The sequence below is a fragment of the Sporothrix schenckii genome (assembly GCF_000961545.1).
Source record: "Sporothrix schenckii 1099-18 chromosome Unknown Cont48, whole genome shotgun sequence".
Classification (NCBI taxonomy): domain Eukaryota; kingdom Fungi; phylum Ascomycota; class Sordariomycetes; order Ophiostomatales; family Ophiostomataceae; genus Sporothrix; species Sporothrix schenckii.
The window spans coordinates 1200239-1224385 of record NW_015971149.1 but is presented as its reverse complement, the minus strand read 5'-3'; the positions used below and the strand labels follow the sequence as shown (position 1 = coordinate 1224385).

The following is a 24147-nucleotide window of genomic DNA, read 5'->3' as shown; positions in this document are numbered from 1 at the left end:
GTAGAGCCCGTTTTTCACGTCCACCGCCTTTCCGTCCTCTCTTCCTCGACGAACCTCCTCTTCTTCTCGAAGCGAAACGTCTTTGGACTTTCATGAAGGCGACGGCGACGATTAGCGACACCAACGACACAACCGGCTCATCCACGGTTCAGCTGGCCGATGATTTCTCCCTGACCCCCCGACCACGCTCCCCCTAACCGCCCTCTCTCTTCTCTCATCTCCCCGTAGTTCGACGATAAACCTGCCAACATGTCGAGCGACGATAACAAACCGTATATGGACATGGTGCGTACTATGCAACAATCACGAAAATATACCTTTCGATCGTCATTTCCTCGGGTCTGTGCTAATATGTCGATACATGTAGCTCACAAATGTCTCGAGCGAAGTCCGGCGATACTCGGGTGAGATAGCACAGTATGTCGACAGCAACTTCGACAGAGCTGCCGACATGCTGCGTGAGCAGCTGGCTTCCGCCCCGTGGATTCCTGAACAGGTCAAGGTCTACCTGCCGAAGCCGCGGAGTTCCACCGCCATGGAGCTTACCTCGAAAGCCGACATGAGCTTCTACGAGCGTGTTCAGGACTGGCTGGTGCGCCACAAGATCCTGGCGACCGTAGCCGTGTTGTTCGCCGGCACACTGTCTTACCGAGCTGTGCGGCGATCAATATCGGCACGGAAATACCGGCGGGCAAAGCGGGCCAAGAACGGTGCTCGGTGTGAGGTGGTGGTCATTGCTGCATCACCTGCGTTGCCTGTGACGCAGTCGCTTGCCCTCGATATGGAGCGTCGGGGCTATATGGTGTACATTGTGTGCGGCTCTGCCGAAGACGAACAGGCCGTCCGCCACATGTCGCGGCCCGACATCAAACCACTGTCGATTGATATTACCGACGTATGTCTCAAGTCGCGTTCTGGATGCTGTCTCCCGCTTTTGTGTACACCGCTTTCTAACCGTTCATATAGACTGCGGCCGCCAGCGCTGCCCTCGAGCGCTTCGCGCTCTACCTCCATGCACCCCATGCCGCGGTCCCCGGTGCGAAGCGCAGCCACCTTCAGCTCACCGGCATTATCCTCATTCCCTCGCTCAACTACCAGACATCGCCCATCGCCACAATCCCGCCCGCCAACTTCGCCGACCTCTTCAACACGCACCTCCTTCACCCGATCCTCTCAATTCAAGCATTCCTGCCTCTCCTAACGGCACGCACGGCCTTGCAGCCCGGCGACAAGCCGCCGTCGATCCTGGCCGCCGCTTCTGGCCTCTCATTAGCCAAGATCCGCCAAAAGGCCAGCGCGAGTGCGTCTCAGGAAAAGAAGGAGAAGACGCCGACGCCGCCCAAGGTGCTCGTCTTTACACCTTCTATCATTTCCTCTGTCAACCCGCCGTTCCACGCGCCCGAGTCCACCGTCTGTTCGGCCCTGACGGCCTTCACGGAAGTACTTGCCGCCGAGCTGCGGCCGCTGGCCATCCCCGTGACACACATCCAACTCGGTACCTTTGATTTCACCGGGTTTGCACCCGCACGGAGCGTTACAGCGCACCGTTCGATATCCGGTCGCATGCCGCTGCCCGCTGCTGAGACGCTGTCTTGGTCGGAACCGGCACGGCACGTCTACGGCCGTAACTTTACGGCGCAGAGCACGTCGGCGCTCGGCAGTGGTCGCGCGATCCGTGGTGTGCGCGGTACGTCGATGCACGACCTGCATCATGCCGTGTTTGACGTACTGGACGGGTCCAACACGAACGCGATTGTGCGGGTTGGCCTGGGTGCGGACTTGTACGGGTTCGTGGGCAGCTTTGTGCCGCGGGGCCTGGTGGCGTGGATGATGGGCGTGCGCAAGGTGGAGGACCTGAGCGCCTGGTACCAGGCGCCGATTCCGCCAACTGCAACGTCATCGGTGGTGTCCAACAACAGCGACAGTCCGTCGCCCGGCCGCCGCAGCAAGCGAGGGGCGGCCAATGGTGTGATTGCTGTGGGCTCGGAGGTGGGCGACTCGCACATCTGGCAGTAAATGGGGGACTGATTTCATCTACGGTGATATACGGTTGACAAACACAACTATTACGGGACATGCACAAGCTGTTCGATAACGACTCTACGACGCAACATCTGAAAACGAATACGACACAGGGTAGGCACAATATTAAGTCCAACCATATTGGTTCGACCATTAAACGATCTCTTATTTAGACATTCATTCTTATTTTTGGGAAGCATGTTCTGTAAATTATTTACAGAGGATGCTTTTTTTCATATACTCTCCCCTTTAATGGAACCTTTTATTCTCCTACATTTCGTGTGTGGCGTCCTGCATACTGCCTTTCCTCGCCTTTTCCATTATTTCTGTTGCAAATGATTCGCTTGCTGAGAAAGTACCAAACCGTACATACATATACAATGGAGACAAAGTTTACCGTCTTTTGATAAAAATGATGGTTCACAAAATAACACAAAATTAGCCCACAAACGCGTACAATATAGATAGCTTTCGCAACCCTTTCCTCGCAACGCATTAATGATCCCCTCGTCCCCGTCCACGGAAACCACGCCCACCAGCGCCGCGGCCACGCCAACGGCCGCCGCGGCCTCGGTCCCGGAACCCGCCACGGTGGTCGCCCCGTGATGTCCGGTCGCTGCCTGCAATACTGCTGGCATCGTCGGCACCGCCATAATGTTGGTATTGGTGTTGGTACTGGTTCTGGTGTTGATTGTGGCTGTCCGTATCGTGTTGGAGGTGGTCGTTGGTGCCGCCCATGCTGTAATCGTCGCCTCCGGCATACGGTGACCCGGGCTGGCCGCTCTCGTCGAGCGTCTCGCCGCGCAGGGCCGCCTCGGCTGCCGCAGCCTCGGCTGCTGCCTTTTCGGCGGCGACCTGCGGCGCGACAATCGCCACGGACGTCCACTTGGGGTGCGCGCCCTCTTTGCAGACGCGCATGCCGTCGGGGCAGAAGCCGGCCAAAAAGTAGGGGCAAATGGCCTTGCGGCGGACGTGCTTCTTGGGGCACGTGGGGCCCAGCGCGCAGAAGCCGCGGTTGTCGTAGTCTGGGCAGGGCGGCAGTTTGCTGCGGGGGTCGATGTGGAGGTAGAGGCACTCGTCGCCGTTGCTGCAGTAGCCGTTGCGCAAAAAGAAGTTGCACTCGGGCATCTTGCGCAGGTTGTACTCGTGCAAGAACTCGCAGCCCTCGCCCTTCTTGCAGAGGCCGCGCAGCCAGTGCTTGCAGACGAGGGAGTTGAAGCCGCCCTGGTCGCGGCCGCCGCTGTGGTGCTGGCTGCTTCCGGATCCGCCGATGGGCGTGTAGGTGGCGCCGGCAGCAATCGCGGCAGCGGCCGCGGCCGGTGCGAGGTGGCGGTCCGGGCAGCGCGAGCCCAGCGGACAGGATCCGGTAGTGCTGTAGGCACGGCAGACGGGGCGGTCGGCGGGCAGGCCGTGTTTGTATGTGGTCTGGAGGAAGGGCGTGAAAGCAAAGGCGTAGTGGGACGGAGCACTGCCGGCGCCGCGGACAAGCATGCCGGCAGCGAGGCGGCCGGACGGGTTGGTGGCGGCTTGCAAGGGCGACTCGTTCGGCGCGGCACTTGCGCCTGGCCGCTGGACGGCAGCAGCCATGGTTTGCGTGTGGTGAGTGATGGTCTTGTAAAGTGCGATTCGTAAGATAATGGGAGTAGTGTCGCAATATTTGGGCGTTGGTTCGTTGCAATTGTCGTGAGGTTGCGGTTTTGTTCTTTTTGGAGCGCAGTTGAATTCTCCACACACAGCTCCACGAAAGCTGGAGAGCTTTGTTCTTGAGCCTTTCGCGTCCGCAAACAGGCGGCGGCCCGTACACCTTTTGGGTGGTGGCGAGTGTTACGTAATCTTTAATGCCGACGGCTTCCTCACAGCGACACAAGCGCTAATGTTTCGCTGGGCATTGTACCACAGCACAGTGCCTCACCGATTTATCGTGTTTTTTTTTTTGTTATTAATTTATTTTTAATTTGAAACGAACTGGTTTGGTTCCAGTTCAGAATGTAGAATGCTGCTCGTCTGCTCGTCTTCTCTACAAATTTGCTAGCCCAGCAGCTGTCAACTACAGCGACTCCATGTGACTCCAGACGTGCTGTTACAGATCGATGGGATTGATGGGATTGTCTATTTCTTTGTAGAGGGTATCTTTGGGGTATATGTACTGGATGTTGGGATTTTTCCCTTTTCTCTTCCTGTTATCGATCTTCCTTTTTCTGTTGTCCTTTCTGTGGCTCCGTTTCGTTGCCTTGTTCTGTCTTTCCCGTTCCGTCTCCTGCCTCGGTGCCATCACCACACGGCTTCTGTGCATACCAAAAGTAAAAGTGGAAATGGCGGTGGATGCTCGTGTCCTCCAGACTCTGGCGCACCTTGGCCGCCCAGACCTGCTTGGCCACGGGCGTCAGATCGAGCTCGTCCATGGGCCGGGCCAGCACGGTCGGCAGCACATCGAGCACGGCCGTCTTGCAGTAGTTGCCAATGAGACGCAGCGTCTTGTCCTTCGCCCAGGGTCCCAGGGGCACCTTGAGCTTCTTGAGATGGATGTTGGTGAAGCCGGCACGCTGCAGCGGCCCCGCATGGCGCGTGCCTTGTCGTGGTTCATGCCGCGCAGGTCAAAGGCATCGCGGAGCAAGTCATAGAAGGCGGCCACGGGGTCGCCGCCGCTGCCATCTTCGGCGGGCTCCTCCATGGAGCCGTCGTCGCAAAAGGGGTACGCGTGCAGTTCCTGGATCTCGATCCAGCCGCCCGGCCTGAGATGGGTGAAAATGTTGCGGACGACATCGTCCGGCTTTGTGACCAAGCCGACGAGCTGGCGCAGGTGCACAAAGTCCCAGTCGGAGCCGTTGGCCCAGTCGGCTTCGCAGTCATCAATCATGAAGCGTACGTTTTCCGGCAGCCACTCGGGCTGGATGGGCGACAAATCTGTGCCCAATATCGTCTCGGCGTTGGGGAACTTGTCTCCCATCTCGACGGCCCAGATGCCCGTGCCCGTGCCAATGTCGAGAATCTTTTGCGGGTTGTCGCCAATGGGCGCAAAGTACAGTCTGCCGTTCGTCAGCTCGAGCATCATGGCATGTTTCATGTCCTCGCGCTGCTGCTCCGCGTCGTCGTTGGGAATGGGATAGCGGCCGTATTTATAAAGGTGATAGCGGCGGCCATTCTCGTAGACATGCTGCCAGACACCGGTGGCGGCATCTCGCGGCGGCAAGTTGAGATCATCCCAGTCGGCGACGGGGTCGAACTCGTCACTCTCGGGCGGCTCGTCGGCCAACTCGATGGGTGTCGAGGCCTGGCCTGAGGACACCGAAGCCATTGTGTGGGTGTGAGGTGAGACGATGGTCGGGGGCTAGAGAAACAAAGAAAGGGAAGAAGGACGAGAAAGTGAAAAGTGAAAAGAGAGGAAGAACAAAAGAAAGTTACGAATGAAGAAAAAAAAAGGGCAATGGAAGAGAAATATAGTAGACAAGAGAAATAAGTGATGAGAGAAAGTAGCAGAGAACAGGCAAAGAAGAGAAGAGAGGAGAAGAGAGAAAAGAGACAAGAAAGACGAGAGACGACGAGAGAAAAGAGAAAACAACAGAGGAGCTCCTGGGCGAATAATAGAGGCGTCTGCTTCACACGCAAAACAGTAATATGGTGTGGATAGTGAGCTGCTCCCCTTTGCGAATCGGCAAAAAACCAATAGCGTCCGTACACAGTTTTAAACAGAATGGCACTACATGAAGAGAACAGAAAGACGTAAAAGGTGATTGTGCAATAGGGAACCCGGTAGCAGGACACCAGCAGACACGATGTGATGTTGGTGGCGAGAAGGTCGACATATCGCAGTTGGTTACCGGCCTGGTGGGAGAGGCCCCAGGGAGAAAGAGGGGGCCAAATGGGCTGGTTACCGAGTGTTTGGGTGCGGGTGGTTAGGGGCGGGCCCCATAAAAAAAAAGGCGTCAAAAAGGCGCCAACAGGCGTCGAAACGAATCCATCCCAGAACGAAAGGGCCCGATAGAATGGATCACTATGTCGTACCCCGTAATTACATCTCACAGGACAAGACAGAAAGCTACGACGGAGGGAACGAATGGACAAGGAAGATACAAGATACTCCGCAACACCGTACATCCCAATCAGTCTCGCTGCATAATGCAAACTCCAGGGACCAGAACTGTCCAAGGCGTGGGCTTTCTGGCGGACACAGGCCTGAGAGTGGAAACAAACAGGACCCCTTTTGTGGGCAGACATTGAATAGAGCACGAGTGCCGAGGACAGGACATCTCAAGCCACTGAGGGATCAACGGCGCTGGCGTATCACAGTGACGCCACGTCGCACAGTTTGACATCTGGCGGTGGCTGTCTTGTCTTTGTGTCTTTGTGTCTTTGTCTTCTGTGTTGCCTGGTGTTTCTTTGTCTACGACCGGCGAGATTGGTTCGTGTCTGTGCACTCGCGTTTGACGCTGTGACGCTGTGTCGTTGCGTTGTTGCGTCGTTGTTTCGCTGTTTCGCTGTTTCGCTGTTTCGTTTTGTCTCTGACCGCCTATCTATTTCCTTTTCTGCTCACTTCGCTTAGCCGACAGATGCTCTTCATCGCGTTTGTCAGGTTCCCAGGCGTCTGGCCACGCCCGGCCCAGCGATCGGCGCCCCGGTCCCTGTTGTCGGGGCCCCCTGGCCCCTCTTTCTTCGGTTTCTTTCTCATAATCTCTTCGTGCCTCCTTCTTTCGTTTCTTTCCCTGCTCCATGCATTGTACTTCTCTTCATTTCCGTCTGACGCCCCCTCGATGCTCAATCACTTGCTTGCATCAGGCATATTACGCGCGTTCGTCTCCGTCTACCATCCTTTTTCCACTTCTCCCATGCTTTCACCTTACCGTTCCGGGATACTGCCCGTTTTGCTGTACCCGTAATTTGCTGGAGATCAACCTCTCTTTCTAAAAGCCTCGCTCCCAACCGCTCTTCAAGCTTCAACGGCCGTCATTCCCGCTTTCCTCTCCGTCTTCATCGACGCGCCGAACGTCCCGCTCTTGTGTTTGGCCTGCTCTTCCATCCTCCCAACCAGCAAACTCAAGCTCGTCCCAGCAAGCTCGTCCCAGCAAGCTCGTCCCGGCACCTTGTCATGCACGCTAACGACAATACTTGGGGCCTGTTGACTGCACCATGTTAAGCGAGACGAACAGGCCGTAGTAGGGAGCTGTTGGTGGCGTAGGACCCGCTGCCCTGGTTGGCTCGTTTGTTCGTTCCGCTCGCATCGTCTCAGAGGCCGGAGAGAATATCTCTGCTGGGTCGCCCTACTGGGTCGCTCAGTCTGGGGATCGCTTTGTCCTACGCCCGATTGTTTTTTTTGTGCGCCTTGGGCTGTCTACGTACGGTACTCCGCGGTACACCCAAGAAACTCGAATATCGCCTCCTAATTTAAATCCTTGAAATCGCTGTCCACGACTCATCCAAGGCAGCTGGCCCGGCTGTGAATTGTCATGTAATCACGATGTCGGCCTGTTCATGTTGGCGACGTATACGATTTATTACTCTGTAGATGACGGAATATTCCGTGTTGTGGCATTTCCCTTTGTAGACGACATGCCAATCCACACGGCTCGTGGTCCGTCCGCTTAGCATCTCTGGTTTTTGTTTCCCTCTCTCCTTTGTATTATTGCCCCACCTCTGCATCCTAGTTCATGCACACAGCACGGTAGTGGCAGTGATAATTCGGGGCAGTTTCCCAAGGAGGGTTGCCTTCAATTTGGAGCTCTGTTGTATACAGAGTTTTCTTCTCTGGCCTGCGTAGTTCCACGAACAAACCATGAGGGTATTGTAAGCTCTACGATTTACTCAGCAAGTACTGTTTTATTCCCTATTAATGAACCATTTATATTTATTTCGTACAAAAGAATTAATTCGTCGAGGCGAGGGGGCCGGTGAAGTCAGTGAGGGTTGCATCGCGCCCAAGTGGATGTTGCGGTGAGAAAGAGGAGAAACAAAAGTATCTCTCGCTCCATGTTTCGCAGATCACCCAAACCCGGCCCTCGTGGGGGGATATTGGCATTCTGTCCTTTTTTCCTGCAACTACCTACCTCGCAGGACGCACCTCGTGGGCGCAAGACGCACTTGTCGCTCACCGGTCGAGCGCCCCTTGTTAGACAAAATGCTACGCCGGGGATCGGTCCCGACAGGTGCTGCAGGGAGAGGACAGGATCGAGTGTGACGGGGAAGAGCACCTCTGTTTCTGCACTTCTAAAACAATTCCATAGAAAACATCTGACGAAGCATGTGTTGCGGAAAGCCAGGGGAGGCTCGGTCGTATTCTTACGCGTACACTTTCCGCAAGCCGTTGTCCACTCTTGGGTCAAGCTTCCGGGAGTTGGCCAGGGTTGTTTCCTGACCTTGTATTGTTTCTCTTATCTTGCATTTTACGACGCTCTGTTTTTAACGATTTGCTTCGGTGCAAAAACCCCAATTCAGCAATCCCAGGAAAGTTGTGCTATCCGCAAGTCGCCAAGACACGGACCAGGTTACGTTCGTCCGCTTCTAATGTCACATAATGAACCAGGGTCCCGGGACATTCTACCTTTTGCCGTCCGTTTAGGCTTCGTGTGTTGGTGGCTTGTCCTTTCGCAGCCACCCATAGTTTCTTTTTCTTTTACATATGTTTCGAGCGTCTTTATTTTCTTCGTCCGCGTACGGCATACAGAACATTGAGAGAGTGTAATCTATATTCTTTATCTGTTGTAATATGATATTCATTGAGCCTTGCAGTCTCTCATAAATAGTCATTGTGCATTGTTAGATACTCCTGGCACAAATGGCTTTGTAATGGAAAGTACAGTTTCAACCAACCTCAGTGCCGAGCGGGAACGTCGGGAATGACGGGAAGGTGCGGATCTGCCGTGTCCAATAATCGGGTGTGAGACTGTGCTGCAGGATTCTGGCACCGTATGCTTTCACTTAAGAAGTTGTTGACAAGGCCGCTTACAATGTAGTAGAAATAGTTTGTGAGTGACCCAATTTCAAGGGACCGGCTACCGCGAGCCCTCCTTTGCGCCGACGTTGTCTCTGTTTGTCTAGTAATTTTTATTATGGTTAAGGTCAAGTACGCTTACCGGAGATTTTGCTCCATTTGAAGTTAGTTGAAGGGAACGGCCGGGTCATGTATCAGTTTCGTGCTGTATCAATGGCAATTGTTGTTCCTTTACGAATTACATTCCCTGCTGCCTTCTTATATTCTTTGTGCTATCAGTTTCATCATCCCGTCTCCAATCTCGAACCGGCCGTTCCCTTCATCTGTCTAAGATAATAGGCCATATCCCGGCCAAAACACCGTATTTGCGAGATTTCATCCGTAGTAATTACGACGTAATACCCACCTCGAGCCTCGGTAGTCGAATGACAAGGATCTTCTCAAGGTGACATATCCGTATCTCGAACAATAACGACAGGCCATCGTAAGCATTACAAACATACAGGTTGTATCGGCTCCCGGCAGGTTACAATACTCAAACATACTAGGAGCGTGACCTTAATACTGCGTTTGACTCGATACGTATCGCCATTTTATAATCCATTGTGGTTTTCCACCAAAACACGAAGTGTATTCCAACAAGACACTGCACACTCATGTTTGTCCTTGAGCAATGACCTTAAACTGTGAACCGCCAATGTCAACAGCATGATAGTTGAACAGACTCGTTCTTTATCAACTGCCGTAACTTCTCGATCTCAAACCGCTCAGAATCAACCTAGGAGGAACAGACCAGACACTGCGGCTTCTTCCCTTTCACAATACCAACGTCGCCTCTGGATCTTGTCAAGCCGAAGTTGCCATCAGAGACACGACATTGGCAGTTGATGAAGGGGGTTAATATTCAGAAGGCATCTTTGCGATCTGCATCTTCCAACTCACGTGTCGTATTTTTTGAAAGATTTGTTATGAATTATTTTGAATAAATAAAATGACCGTCTGCCTATTTGCCACAAACACAAAAAAAAAGTTCGTTTGGTTATATTTACACAAAAAGAAGTCCCAGAACAGCAAACATCTCGGCCGGGGTTTTCCACATAAGAAATGCCAGTAATGATGCCTTCCGTTCTCGAGCGCCTGTCGTTTTGTCGAGTTTTCCTAGCTTTTCAAGTTTTTATATTGTTTTTGTAATCCTTCTCTTTTATTTAAACTGCTGGGATCCACCGTACGACATTTCTACCGATGCATCCTTATGCGTGCCACAGCTTGCTGACAAGCTCTGTGACGCCGACATCGTTCGTCTCGAACTCGTACAGGCCCAGGCCGACGAGGGCCGTGACAGCGTTGAGCCCCCACGAGGCGGCCTTGCGCGCCGTTGGGAAGCGCTTCTCGGGGATGTAGTCAGTGACGAGGACCTGGAGGCCGAGGTGCGAGTGGACGAGCAGCAGGGCGCACAGGACGGCGTCGGTGGTGGGGTTGAGCGAGCCGGCGGCAAAGGGCACGACGGTCAGGGGCACGATGCCGGCGGCGACGAGGCGTTCAAAGGTCCAGTGGTAGGAGCCGTGGCTGGGGTTGGGCGCCGGGACGGGGGCGGCATCGTTGACACCACCGATGACGACCTCTGCAAGGGGAAGGTGTTAGCGAGAACATGTATAACATGCAACTTGTATATGGTCTGTACATGAATGCGTTGCAAAGTAACAGTGCACGTAGCACAGGCTTGCTCCGGTCGATCACATGCGCCGGATTCAGGACAGGCACATACGCTTCGGTGGCGGCAGCAAGTTCCGTCTACTCGAGGCGTGGAACGCGGCTATCCGGGCGGTGGTCTGGAAGAGGGGTTGCTGCTGGAAGGCGGGACGGACAGAGGCCATCCGGGACGCGGTGGCGGCCTGTCGGAGCAGAGAAGTGCGCGCGATGGAGGCCATGGCGAAGATGTGACGATGTTGATGGGAAGAGGAGGGGAATGGCGGAAAGGGTGACAAGGAAAAGAGGATTGTGAATTGGACGGAGCGGCGATGTCAATGGACGGTCGTCGTGGTCGTAATCAAGAAAAGCCCGTGTCGTGTTTGCGTTGTATTGGATGCGTTGGAGAAAACGCAATGACGATTGGGATTTGGGTAGGCGAAAAGGGAAGAAGCCGGAAGCCGAGATTCATAGGAAAACAGGCACGCCTGCACTTGCACTTGCACTTGGCCCGAGGATGACTGATGAGAATCGCAATTCGCACATGCTTGATTGGCCCGTGTGGGTTCGGAAGGTGGGGAAAGGCTCGGAGAACATCTGGGAATGGGAAGAAGGAGAATGGGGGAAGGAGCGACGGCGGGGCCGCGATATGGTTTCTCCGAAGCACATGCCAAAGCCACGCGCGAGCCAATGAAGTGGTGAGAAGCTACAAGGACCCGCTTTAAAAAGTTGAAGCTTTGGTTAGGAGCTGTTTGCTGGGACGGAATACACATCTGACGAAAGACCAAAAGCGACGCAGAACACGCGATACACGCCAATTTGCCTACAGAATAGGGGAAGCGGGCGAAATCGTGCAGTACATGGGCTGACAGAGGGACACACCATATCCGGCATCACACTTTGCCTCCAGCCGGCTACTGACACTGACAATGTCGCTCCCGGCCGTTGTTCGGGGGTGGCCGTCGCCCGGCGCCGAGATCTGCCGGCGATGCGCCCGACAGCTTATTCTGACACAGCAGCGGCGAAGGCAACCAGTACAAGCACAGCAGAGACGGCAAATGACCGGCAAGGCATTTGCCAAATACGGGCCCAAGTACACGGCGAAGATCAAGGAGGCCGACGACGAATGGAAAGAGAGGGCACTGAAGATTGAGGCCGGCGAGGCCAAGGCCATGTGGGATGTCTTTGAAGAGCGCGGATACGTCAAGGATGTGGCAGGGTAAGTGGCTGTGGAAGGGACGAAAATTGCGCGTGGCTAGGGCGTTTCTGACAAAGTGCGCACAGAACCCGCGAAGATATCCGCAAACTCCTCACAGAAAAGCGCATCGGCGCCTACGTCGGCATCGACCCCACAGCCCCGTCGCTGCACGTCGGCCACCTGCTGCCGCTCATGCCGCTCTTTTGGATGTACATGAACGGCTACCGCGCCGTCACGCTGATTGGCGGCGCCACGGCCAAGATTGGCGACCCGACGGACCGCCTGAAGAGCCGCGACGAGATGAAGAATGCCGTTGTGGCCATGAACATGGTCAAGATCCACTTCCAGCTCAAGAAGCTGTGGACCAACGTCGAGGAGCAGGCGCGCCGGTACGGCTATGTCAAGACCTGGGCGTGGCGTCGAGGCGTGCTGCAGAACGGGCACTGGTGGAACAAGCTGCCACTGCTCGAGGTGCTGCAGCGGCTGGGCGCGGGCCTGCGCATTGGGCCCATGCTGTCGCGCGACTCGGTCAAGCGCAAGCTGACGCAGGGCGACGGCATGTCCTTTGCCGAGTTCACATACCCGCTGATGCAGGCATGGGACTGGTGGCACATGTATGTCCAGCAGGGCGTGCAGATGCAGATCGGCGGCTCCGACCAGTACGGCAACATTGTCACGGGAGCCGACGCCTTCAAGATCATCCGTGCCTCCGAGCCCAACCCGGCCCAGCAGCTGCCGTCGGGGCTCATGCACGACCCCGTCGGTTTCACCGTGCCGCTCTTGACCGACAGCGCGGGCGCCAAGTTCGGGAAGAGCGCTGGCAACGCCATCTGGCTGGACAAATTCCGGACGGCCAGCTTTGACCTGTACGGCTACTTTGTGCGGCGCCCCGATGCCGACGTCGAGCACCTGCTGCGCCTCTTTACGTTCATGCCCTTGGAGCACATTACGGGCATCATGGCCGAGCACACAGCGGACCCGAGCAAGCGCGTCGCTCAGCACGCCTTGGCGTACGAAGTTGTGGCGCTCGTGCACGGCACGGCCGAGGCCAACGAGACGCGCGACAGGCACCTCGCTACCTATGGCAAGAAGCAGGACGGTGCCAGTCTGGAGGCAGCGGCCGCAGGACAAGGCGGAGCACCTGACGGCAAACACCCCGTGACACTGAACACCGCGCCCAAGGCCGACATCCAGCTGCCGCGGTCGCTCTTCGAGGCCGGCAAGGTCGCGCGCATCCTGTATGCAGCCGGCCTGGTCGGCAGTGTGTCCGAGGGCAACCGCGTGGCGATCCAAAAAGGCGCCTACGTCGGCGCGTCACCGGGCCAAGCGGCGCACGTGAACAAGGGCATGCCGCTGACGCAGCTCGACTTTACGCCTGTGCACCTGTGGTACCCCGAGGACACCAAGAACTTTATCATCGATGACAAGTACATGGTGTTGCGCCGCGGGCAGCACAACCTGCGCGTGATTGAGATTGTCAGCGACGAGGAGTGGGCCGATTCGGGCCGCACGTACCCGGGCCAGCCATATACGGGTAAAGTGCGGCAGCTGCGGGAACAGCTCAAGTCGCTACGTGAGGACTTGGCCGAGGACGAGCAGAAGTCGGCGTCAAAGGCGGGCTACGGCGGCAAGAACAAGGACCGCCGACTCACAGGCACTGAGAAGCAGGCGTTTATGGCGACATTCGAAGCTGACGGTGCCGACGGTGCCGACGGTGCCGACAGTGCCGACGACGGCCGTTTGGTGTTCCCCGACGAGAAACCGGCGCAGGTGCGCAGCCTGGAGGCAGACATCAAGCGCGAGCGCGCTCGGCAATCCGAAAAGGCGCGGCGCAACGGCGGCAACGGCGGCAACGATACGGCCAGCTTTTAATGACGGCGGCGAGACGAATGGCGGATCGGCTTTGTATGACACCACTCTTTATGAACATGGAGCGCATGCCACTTTCTTGTTTCATCTGTTAGATATGTACAACACACCAACTATAGACGGCACTGTAGGCGTTCTGTAAATTGAAATAAAACAAAATAAAACTGTACACGCTATTTACGATGCTACTAACGCCGACCTGGTATATACTTTACATGCTCTATCACCATTGCAATATGCAGCCCACGTCTACCGATACAAGATCTTCAGATCGCCGGCAGGCAGAGGTAGCCGTTTCAACCGCTCAATCAGCTCGACCTCGGTCACGTTCTGCTCTGTGATGATCTGGTCAAAATGGTGGTGTCCATCGGTGTACCTTTGCAGTGGGTCTTTGGCGGTGCCGTGATGGAGCGGTGGCTGCTGCTCGTCGTGGCCGCGGCTGTAGTTGGGTCGGTAGCCGTGGCGCGGAATGGGGTCAGGGGCGGACCGTCCCGTGACGAGCGAAGCTAGGTACTGCTTCGAGACGACATACTTGTGCACACGGTACAGGCAGCCTTTGATAACGCCAAACTGGACGAGGCGGCGCACGTCGACATAACGCAGCACGTCAAAGCCGGCATCGGCATGGCTCTTGAGCCACTCGGTGACGGTGCGGCCTACACAGAAGCTTGTCATGAGGCGGACGAGGTCATAGTTGCTGACACGCAGCGGGCGGTGGTCGTTGCCGTGCCGGTCGTCGGAGTCGGAGTTGTCGCCAGAGTCAAGTCCGTGCCAGCGACGACGACTGTGATCGAGGCCATGGCCAAGATCTGATGAGAGACCGCTGTATGGCCGTTGTCTATGGATGTTGATTCGCGAGCCGCCCCCGTGACCTCCAATGGTAAGGTCGTCGTCGTCATCGTTGTCATCGTTGTCATCGTCGTCGTCAACGTCTTCGTCGTGCTGGTAGTAGTTCTGGTGATTTTGCCTGTCCAGACACACATACCGAGCACATTCGTCCACGATTCCGCCGACATTGGCGACAAAATCGTGGATGCCTGGTCGTGGCGCGTAGCACGAGCCGAAAAAGAACATGTCGAGCAGTAAGATGGTGTCGTAGTAGAGTAGATGGCGCAGAGCAGAGCGGCACAGCTCCATGGAGATGTCGGCCTCAAAGGCGATGCGGCGCACGTCGGAGACGCCGTCCATGTGGGCAATGACTCGCTGAAGGGTCAGATCCCACGACGGGTCGACGGTGTCGGCGAGGCGCATCTTGGGGACCGGAACGTGCCAGCCCTCAACGGCGGGCGGGTTGGGGTGCAGCGGGAACAGCTTCATGTTGATGGTGTTGGCATCGTCGACGGGAATCATGCACTCGCCATACAGATTCAGGTCTTCCTTGATAATCTCGAGCAGGCTCTGGATGGACCGCCGGTGGTACGGGCTGTGGCCATTGTGCTCGTTCATGGCCATGGCAGTATTGGACGCAGCCGTCGCACTGGCGGCAATGTTGTTTGTGCTTGTTCCGGCCCTGGCACCAGAAACTTTGCTAGTGCTGGCCGTCCAAATGCTGCCGCTGCCCGCCCCACCGTGTTGATTGGGGCGCGTCTGAGGGGACTGTGCAGCAATGCGTCGCCGGTCGAGAAACTCGTCGATGTTGCTGATAGCCTTGGTATTTCCTAGCGCGCCGGCCATGGCGTGGAACCCGGGTGTGCCGGAACCAGCCTCGGACCCTGTTCCCGATGCATGGCTGCCAATGCCAGCCGCAGGGCTTGCTGGATAGGTGTTGGTGGGCAGGCCACTGCCGGGCCTGGTGCCCCGAGAAAGCCAGGACTCGCTAATGCCGCCAATTCTACTTCCCGTTCCCGCCACGGTCCTTGGTCCCAGCATGCTCCGCGAACGTTGCTGCTCGCGCAGCTCTTCGCGGCTCAGAAACTGGTTCTGCTTCTCCATCTCGGCAAATGTTGACGCAAGGCGACGCACAACTCGTTCGTACGGCCCCTGGTCGTCACCGGCGTCCACGACAATGCCGAAGTTGAAGATGAATTCGTTGCGGTCGTACTTGGCGTCGCGGATGGCAACGGGCAGGCCCAGGACGATGTACCGTCCGCTGGGGTCCTGGGCGGCTAGATAGTGGTTGAAGAAGGCCGGGCGCGGGATGACGTATTCTTGCATGACCTCGAAGTCGACGAGTGGCTTGCCGCGGCCGCGTTTGGGCAGGCCACTGGTGCCGGGTTGAGTGTATTGTGTATTGCGTGTGTGGCCGCTGCTGCTCCCGAGCAGGGCCGACGCAGCTGCTGCCGCAGCCGCTGCGGTAATTGTGGCATCGTCCTCTTCGTCATCGCCGCTGTCGCTGTCGCTATTGTCTCTGTCGTCGCCGACCAGAGCGCGCGTAGATGTGGGAGAGACTAGTGAATCGCCACTCTCCTTCCGTTCTCCGGCTGCTGCTGTGGCTGTGGCTGTGGCTGCGGTTGCAGAGGCGGCTCCGGTCTCACGGTGTCGGTCGTCAAAGTCATCGTCGCTCTCGTCGGCCACGGCCACGGGTACGATGCAGCCGGGGGGACTTTGCGCGACAATCTTGGTGCCTGGAAAGACGTTAGAAGCCGACTCCACAATTCTAGTAAACGACCTATTCAGCCGTTGAGCGTACCCTCCTGCGGCAGGAACCGGGCATAAAAAATGCCGCGGATGGTCATCCCAGCAAATGGATGAGGCTGTCTCTTGATTGCGCTGGATCTATGCCTGTAACACGGCCATTGCGAACGCGCGGAGGCCTGGTTGAAATGTGGAAACGGTGCTTAGATGAACAGTGCAGCTTGCAATCGAGTCGGCGAGGGTTAGCGGTCTGCTTATCGCTCGTGGTGTCGAGTTCTTGAGTCGAATTTGATGTTAAACAGAGGGGTTGAAGTGAAGCTTCGTAGTTTCCAGTGTTCACCGCCCCACTATGGAGTATTACTTAATGCTTTGTTTGACTCTCTGGGGAGCGCTAACAGTAGCGAACTACGTCACGTGGTAGGGCGTTACGGTCGTGCATTTGGGCCTGTTCTTTCTCTTGCGGCCATTTACACTTTGTTCATTTTTTACTTCGTGCTACCTCGAAATACGTATAGTTTGAGAAATGGAAAGTAGTTTGGTCGATTCAACAGGCGGATAGTGACGACGAGGAATGAAAGTAAACTCATTTCGAGGCTCGAACTCGATGAGATGCATGTGCCTTCCTTTGCACAGCGCCAGCCTTGCAAGGCCCACTTTCACGGGCCAGACTAGTGCGCGGATAGTGGGGGAAGGTGCACCTGGACTGAAAACACCGTCGTATTAAGGGTCTGGTTACGGCGGCTGTTTCCACGCAAGGGGCAGGAACGAACGATCTGCTCAGCTGGTGCTTTCCCGCCTCCCAGTTTCCAAGCATATGTCTATCTTTTTCCCACACCACATCACCCACACCATATTACCTCTCACACTGCACACGTGCAGACAACCAGCCGACCAGTCCGATCACGGTCAGATTTATTGCGACAACCAAAAACGAGACGACAAACGACGACAGACGGCAAACGACACACGGAAGATAAGGAAATCACACCGTCTTCAACACACCATGTTTGGCCTACGGTAATCCAACTGCGGAGGATTAAGGGACTTTGGACGGTAGCATCTTTTTATGAAAGGGAAATACAGGCCACGGCATCTCTCAAAATGCCGGAATTCTTCTCCTTCACGCCCGGTGCCGAGAACAATCCGCGTCTGCGCGGGGCCGAAACCACACCGCTGCTGGTCGGCCGGTTTCGGGCCGTTGTGCCTGCATCTGAGGCTGCGGCCACGCCGCCACCACTGCTGCCCGCCGGCCCAGGCCTTCCCACGCAGCGTCCACCGTACCTCGCCAGCCGCTCGTACTGGAACGCGCCAGTCTCGCGGCTACCCTCGCGGTCGCCGTCGCCGTTTTCGGCCGCGGGCGGTGGACGGCTTGGCCGGCGGAACACGACCGGATACGAGTCGTCGAGTGATGGCGGTTTGAGTGGTTACAGCAGCTATACTGGGTATGGCCGGCTTGGCGGACGCAGTCGTGGCAAAGGTCGCGGCCAGCGGACACCAGGCGTTGCCACTGGCCACGGCTTCTATAACAATACTGGGTATGGTGCCATTGCGGCGGCTGGGTACTACGATGGTATTGGGGACGACGACGAGGAAGACGAGGAAGATGACGAGGTAGAACAATATGACGATGGGTACGACGAGGACGACGAAGACGAAGACGACGATAACGATATCAGCGGCCATGATTATGACGACCTTGAAAACGAATATGAGGACGAACCCGCCTACGTCGACGACGATTTGGGTGGACCGGTCTCTGGTCCGAGAGATCTTGTTGGTGTGGCTGGCAACCAAGACGAGGGTGGCAAGAGTGTGCCAGGTCGAGGCGTCATTGACCACACCGTGCGGCGGGCACGCTGGCCTCGTTGGGCTTGGCTGCCCTGGGGCAACCAGCGACGAGGCTCGGTCGCGGCACCGGGAGGCACCTCCGAGGGCAACAACGACAGCCGTCGGCGCCGCAGCAGTGCTCTCGGGCCCTCCGCTGCCCAAAGGTACCGCCTGAACCAACGTATCCGCCGCCAGCAGTACCGCCAGCGCCAACGGCAGCTCCAACACCGCCGCATCCGCCGCAAACTCCGCCGCACCTACCGCATCTCCCGCTACTGTGGCCGTCGTGTTGTCCGCTGGGTGCGTCGCTCGGTCTATCGCGCGGGGCGGCACCTACGCAACCTTTGGTTGACACCCAAGAATGCGACCGTGCGCCGTGCCGTCGACCGCTGGTGGAGCCGCTGGACCTTGCTGGTCGTCGTGCCCGCTGTTCTTGCCATCGCCTGGTGCGCGCTGCCCTTTCCGCAGTACCCACTAAGTGACAACCTGGATGCAGACGACGGCAAGCGCGGCGAGCACCGCACACCAGGCCACGGCGAGGCTCGTGTGCGCATCCACTTTTGGTTCTTCCTGCTTGCGTATTACGGCCCCTACAACATCACGGCACTCGTCTGGATCACCAAAGTGTTCAACCTTTACAGTCTCAACTGGTGGCCGTCGTCGCTCGGCTTCCCACTGAGTGTGTCGTTGCTGGCTGCGTTCTCGCTGGCCATGCCCGCCGTGCTATTTACGAGCGTACCCGCGGCCGAGTTCTTGGCCAGCCACAATACCGCATGGGTGACGTGGACATTCGCCGTAATGGCTATGCCTGTGGCTGCGGCTCTTGTGCTGCTGCTGCTGCACGAGCGGCATCGCATGATCCGGCACGCCTTGTCGGATACACAGCGTATATTTACTTCGGCGCGGTGGGCCGGCGAAGCGGACACGCTACCCCGGCGGTGGCGTGAAGAGCAACAGCAGAAACTGAACTACCAGCGCCACATGACGGCGGCGGCGGAGGCCACCTCTTCAACACCCAAGGGGCGGTTTCGCGTGGGTCTCTTTGGGCGCCGTAGCCGGGCTGAGAGCGCGCCGCCGTCGCCGGCCATGCACCACGAACATGCCGAGGTCGCTCTCGGCCAACACGATCTTGAGACGTCGGCACTTTTGGGTGGCAGCCGCGGAGGAAGTGCGAGTGCGAAGACATCGCCCGTGAAACCGTCGCGTCTTGCAAAAAATACACCTGGCGGGGACATTCTTGGACCATCATCGTCTACCTTGCCCACCCTGCCACCGTTTGCCAGCCAACTTGAGCCTCCCTTTGGCCCTGGTTCATCCTCAGCTGTAGTCGGGGGAGCCGTAGCCTCGTCTCGCCGAGGAGGCCATTGGCTGCCGACCAGCTTTGTGCGTTTCCTGTGGCTTATGAGCGCCCTATTCATGTCGCTTCTCGTATACGAGCTCGGCGAGGCATCGGCGTCACTCTTCCTAGCCGCCCTTCCCACACTGCAGCACGCCACCGTCTATACTGTTGCCTACGTCTACGGTTGGATTGTGACCGTCTTCTTGCTCGACGCCGTGACCGGGTGGATTCTGGGCGGCCGCCAGGGTGAGCGCGTCGGCAGCTACCCGCTCGGCTGGGTCTTTAAGCTCTACTTTATGCTCACCTACCAGACCTACGTGCGTGCCTTGTACGTGCGCCTGCGCTCGCCCTCGCAGTTTGTCCTGCTGCAAGTCCTGTCGTCCACCACCCTGATTGTCATCAGCCCCTTGCTCATGTCCTCTTGGACCCACCGGCTGCTCGTCGCCCTCGGCCTCAACGCTCAGACCTACAACGCCTTTCAAAAGGTCTGTGTGCGCAACATCTTTGTGCGCTTTGTCGCCGAGAATGCCAGTATGCTCGCCTTTTTGGGCAGCCTCTTTGTCCTCCACTTTGGCCCCAATCGCGACGTCTACCCCTACTTTGCCTTTGACGACGGCCTCGATGGTGGGCCGGGCTACACGTTTTCCTTTACGCTGTATGCCTCGAGCATTACGTGGGCTTGCGAGCTGGTTGCCGCCTTCATCGTGTCCGGCCTGATTCGCTATTTTTACGACCTCAGCGTCGTCGGGGAGGGCAAGATGGACCTGGCCGTGTGGCCGGAGCTGCTGCCGACGAGCGTGGCCGTGTCTGTGCACGTTCTGCAGAACATGTTGTTTTCCATTGTCCGTATCCAGTTTTGGTAATATGCACTCTCCTCGTGTACTCCGTGCACCCATGTTGTCTGAAGCGTTTGTGCGTGTTTCTTTTCGCGTTTTTCCCCCGACAACGACGGCCATCTCAACATGGCCCCGGTACCTTGATACTTGTCCCGTTTTATGCAATGATTTGGTTTTCTGCATCGTTTTGCATATCTCACACGTCATTGCTGCCTTTCGGCTCTCGCCGGCTTGTTTCGTTCTTTCCTCGATACCCTTAATGATATCATTTCCCTGTTTCATCATGGTCCTGTCATTTTGCACACCCAATGTATATATCAATGTCTTAATATGGATACCCACTTCATACGTATCATTGAATTGTGTTGCTTGTTGTCATCAGTTCTCTTTCTGCGAGGGTGAACGTCTACCCTGACGTTGTAATACGTCGTGTTTTGGTGCCCAAACCTAGTTTCGGAAGTGTCCTGGCGGCAAACGTCAGATGCACAGCCGTTATTCCACTATTGACAGACCCGAAATTGTGTAAGTCGAGACGAGAAAAACAGTCTCACCAACTAACAAATTGCTTCTCCCTGACTAGAAGCCGCAATGAAGCAGGTGGGAATTTCGATAGTTGTTATTGGCACACACGTCGATGAGCTGCCTTTCGGACGTCCATCCGGTGTAAGAATTTCTGCAACCGTTGTGTGATGGATGACAGCAGAATCGCAACTAATAATGCGCTCTGAACACGTCCATGGCAGTGCACTGATAGAAAACAAAGAAGAACGCCGAAAACTTGAACCCCGAATCCTCGCAGAGCATAGGAAAGCGGTGTACTACAGGATAACGAAGAGTAGAGCGTGTAAGATAAAGGCGGAAGCTGTACGTATCTCTGCTGTTTATGATTTCGAGGTTGGGCGAACGGTGGAATATGCGTGGAAAGGAAGCACACTAACGCCCTGCAGCACGGATGCACGATTGCTGCACTCTGAATGCACCAGATGCATTGGGCTCCGCTTGCTCCCGCTTCACTACTCAGCCGTCCTCTGCTCATGACAACATGGAAAGTGTGATGGATAGATGTAGAAATATGTGATGTCCGACGACGAGGTTCTAGATGTTGTCTTGAACGTTTTCCGATGACGCGTTAAAACAGATTGAAAAACAAACTGCTGCGGTAGGCTGCAAGAGGACAAGAAGGGGTGCATCAGCCGTATCGCGAGCTTGTTGCCAAGGCACATTCCGGTATTCGATAGAATGAATGATGGTCGAGGCTTCCTGGCCGAATACTAACCTGCCGGAGATTTTTTTAAAAAAAAAGGATATTCTTTGTCTGACTTGTTCATCGAGAAGCATTCCTGCTGATGCATATTGGTGCGGCATAAGAGCAAGGCACACACCAACAAGATGCATCTCAGATGCCGTCAATTATGACAGGGCACCGGAAGTTTCTTCCAAATGGATGAGTGAATCAGGCATCCTGACCTGGCACTGCCATGGGCCGCGTCTGGACTTGCGTTGGGCATGAGTGGAAATAGTTCCGGATTTTAATCCGAGAATAGAATAAACAAGTAGCCGATGCAGGTCGGCGGGTCTCGTTGCCGGCGGCCAGAGAACAGCCACCGTATGTTGCAGTGCATATAAGCCAGAAGGCCGTGGGCTGGACAGGCGGCGAAGTATTTCGAGTATGAAACAGTCTGAATGCAAATCAAAATCCTCTTTATGTCCCGCAGGTAACATATGAGACATGCATTAGCTGTCCGCGCGAAGGTACAAAATACAGGTGCGTTGTCGCACGGTCCAAGAGTGCGACGGATGAGAGGAAGTGCATGTGTGAAAAAGAATTGTCCAAGTCTGAAGTATTTCTGATGTACGCCAAATAAAATATACATAAATATCGTATGCTTGTCAGCAGCCTAAAATTGAGGTCTAGAACAACACTGTGTCGAGAGTTCTGAAGTGTGATCCTCCCAGACAGCTCCCGACTTTGCTCCCTCAGTTAGCTTTCGATACCAGAGGGAAGTTTAGACTTTTTCATTCCTCACGGCAAACGACAGAAGTATTCAGTATCAATGCACATCAGCAAGACAGCTGTCAAACAACCAGATTATGCCGTGAAACGAGGAGAAGAAGCGAGGCAGAAGAACTGCAGGAGTGTGCCACACAAGGAGTTGAAAAATGAACGCAAAGTGCCTCGTAAACACCATAAAAGGCCATCACAAAGCGATATGTGATTTTGTTCTTCACCTGGCCACTGGCGAGAGAAAGACAAGCGGTGACAGTGGAAAATGCAGTTATATCTCGGGTTCGAGAAAGAAGGCGAGGCTCAAAACATTTTGCCTTGTTTCATGTTAGACAAGAGTCAAGTAATCCCGGGAAAAGTTCATGCCATGGCCGTTGGCATCGCGGGCGGGGAGCACACCAGAAACTATGGTAGACGCTTCTATGTTCTGGCCGGACCAGGTTCGAAATAATGTGAGTGCCAGTGACGCCCCACTGTACGCGAGTGACGTATACTTGTACAATGTGGTATGGTGTTCATGATGTGGAACTCATATTCGATTGTGTTGTTGATAGCAATGTGGTTGTGGTTCCCTCCCACGCACACTGGTGGATGACAGCAGTAGGAGAGAAAACCAGACCGTGGCAAAGCTGGATACAAAGTAGTGACAGGCCAGGGAAAGCTTAGTTCCGAAGGTCAATGGTATCTATGCTCTCAACGGGTGGCGTACAGAGCAGCTGCCCAAGTATGTTGTACATTGTGCATATTATTCGGTCGTAGGTGGGGCGGGTGGTGGTACTTGGAGGTCTGGCTTGGTGGAGCCTGGAAACGTACTTCTGTACAAAGAGACGGTGAAAGCAGCGATCGAGGTGATAATGATGTGATCAGCGCCGCGTTGTATTTTCTGGCTCGGCCTGGCCCAGCTTTGTCCGTTGAACGACATGTTCCTTGAGCCAGTAACCTTAGCTGCATACGTGGGGCGGTTAACCGCTACCATTCAGGTACAGGCCAGGGCAGGGACGGCACGGAAGCCAGGCAGCGAGGCAACGAGGAACTGCCTCAACCCTTTGTCGATGCGAGTATCTCACCAACTGAAATCTAGAGCCGTTGTTCTTATGCAAGCGAAGGATCTGTTCGGCTTGGAGTCACAGACACGCAAAAAAAAAGGGCATACCAGTGCGCCGCGCGTTTGCGAAGAGAAGACTTCGGATGGGATGAGATAAAACGATGTGGCTTCATTGCAGCGGAGGTGGGTTGTTAAGACGGCCACATGTGGTAAGACGGGTTTTCCTTATGCCATATCCATTGTTTTTCATAGTTTTGATGTGTTGATTCAGACCTGCCTTTTATCTCCTGTAATGCAAAACCGGACAGTGTTGACTGTCCATTGCTGTATGTTTCTGGTTGCCGGTTTCAGTGCACAGGGCGTGTCGCTGTGTCCGAGGCTGTTAGCCTACTTGATACCGCCCGGAATGCGTTCTTTGTAGGACTGGCAATGGATACAATCTAGGCATGTCAGCAACACGCGTCGTGTGGGCTGAAGGCGTGAGTATTCGAATGTCGGCGCTCAACATGAGTGAATCTCGAGGCGGTATGAGCGTGGCACTTACGACAGGGGCGACACGAGTTGCGTAAAAGACATGAGTCAACCGGTGTGCGTGAAAAAGGTCACTTAGTTGCACATTATGGAAGAAACGGACTTGGTAGAGGCGGAGTGCGGGCCGCAAAAGACGGCGGTTGGCAGGGCATGTTTAGAGGCGTTGAAACCGGCGTCTTCTGGGCGATTGGGACGGACGCGACAAGGAACGTGAAAGGAACACAAAACGATTGCCGACGCCTCCAAAACTGAGGGAATTGGGTGAAGCAAAGTTCGACAGCAAAAGATGCAAA

The 24147-nt window shown here is 55.6% G+C and overlaps 7 protein-coding genes across 7 annotated transcripts; 3 read left to right on the top strand and 4 right to left on the bottom strand.

Annotated features, from left to right (window-relative positions):
* Positions 1-249: 249 nt before the first annotated feature.
* SPSK_00755 (uncharacterized protein) lies at positions 250-2016 on the top strand (the record flags this gene model as incomplete). Its single annotated transcript, XM_016727703.1, has 3 exons — positions 250-285; positions 368-895; positions 967-2016. 3 exons carry the CDS (start codon positions 250-252, stop codon positions 2014-2016), a joined length of 1614 nt encoding a protein of 537 aa, XP_016584245.1.
* Positions 2017-2517: 501 nt separating this feature from the next.
* Positions 2518-3609, bottom strand: SPSK_00840 (cleavage and polyadenylation specificity factor subunit 4; the record flags this gene model as incomplete). The annotated part of the gene is made up of 1 exon (XM_016727786.1): positions 2518-3609. One exon carries the CDS (start codon positions 3607-3609, stop codon positions 2518-2520), a length of 1092 nt encoding a protein of 363 aa, XP_016584244.1.
* Positions 3610-4202: 593 nt separating this feature from the next.
* SPSK_00833 (uncharacterized protein) lies at positions 4203-5317 on the bottom strand (the record flags this gene model as incomplete). The annotated part of the gene is made up of 2 exons (XM_016727780.1): positions 4203-4535; positions 4565-5317. The coding sequence occupies 2 exons, from the start codon at positions 5315-5317 to the stop codon at positions 4203-4205; spliced, it is 1086 nt and encodes a 361-aa protein (XP_016584243.1).
* A 4877-nt stretch (positions 5318-10194) lies between these two features.
* On the bottom strand, positions 10195-10872 carry SPSK_00895 (succinate dehydrogenase (ubiquinone) membrane anchor subunit; the record flags this gene model as incomplete). The annotated part of the gene is made up of 2 exons (XM_016727838.1): positions 10195-10565; positions 10710-10872. The coding sequence occupies 2 exons, from the start codon at positions 10870-10872 to the stop codon at positions 10195-10197; spliced, it is 534 nt and encodes a 177-aa protein (XP_016584242.1).
* Positions 10873-11559: 687 nt separating this feature from the next.
* SPSK_00726 (tyrosyl-tRNA synthetase) lies at positions 11560-13700 on the top strand (the record flags this gene model as incomplete). Its single annotated transcript, XM_016727674.1, has 2 exons — positions 11560-11849; positions 11915-13700. 2 exons carry the CDS (start codon positions 11560-11562, stop codon positions 13698-13700), a joined length of 2076 nt encoding a protein of 691 aa, XP_016584241.1.
* Positions 13701-13946: 246 nt separating this feature from the next.
* Positions 13947-16372, bottom strand: SPSK_00706 (nitrogen permease regulator; the record flags this gene model as incomplete). The annotated part of the gene is made up of 2 exons (XM_016727655.1): positions 13947-16261; positions 16327-16372. 2 exons carry the CDS (start codon positions 16370-16372, stop codon positions 13947-13949), a joined length of 2361 nt encoding a protein of 786 aa, XP_016584240.1.
* A 1000-nt stretch (positions 16373-17372) lies between these two features.
* SPSK_00690 (uncharacterized protein) lies at positions 17373-20300 on the top strand (the record flags this gene model as incomplete). Its single annotated transcript, XM_016727640.1, has 1 exon — positions 17373-20300. One exon carries the CDS (start codon positions 17373-17375, stop codon positions 20298-20300), a length of 2928 nt encoding a protein of 975 aa, XP_016584239.1.
* Between the last annotated feature and the right edge of the window lie 3847 nt (positions 20301-24147).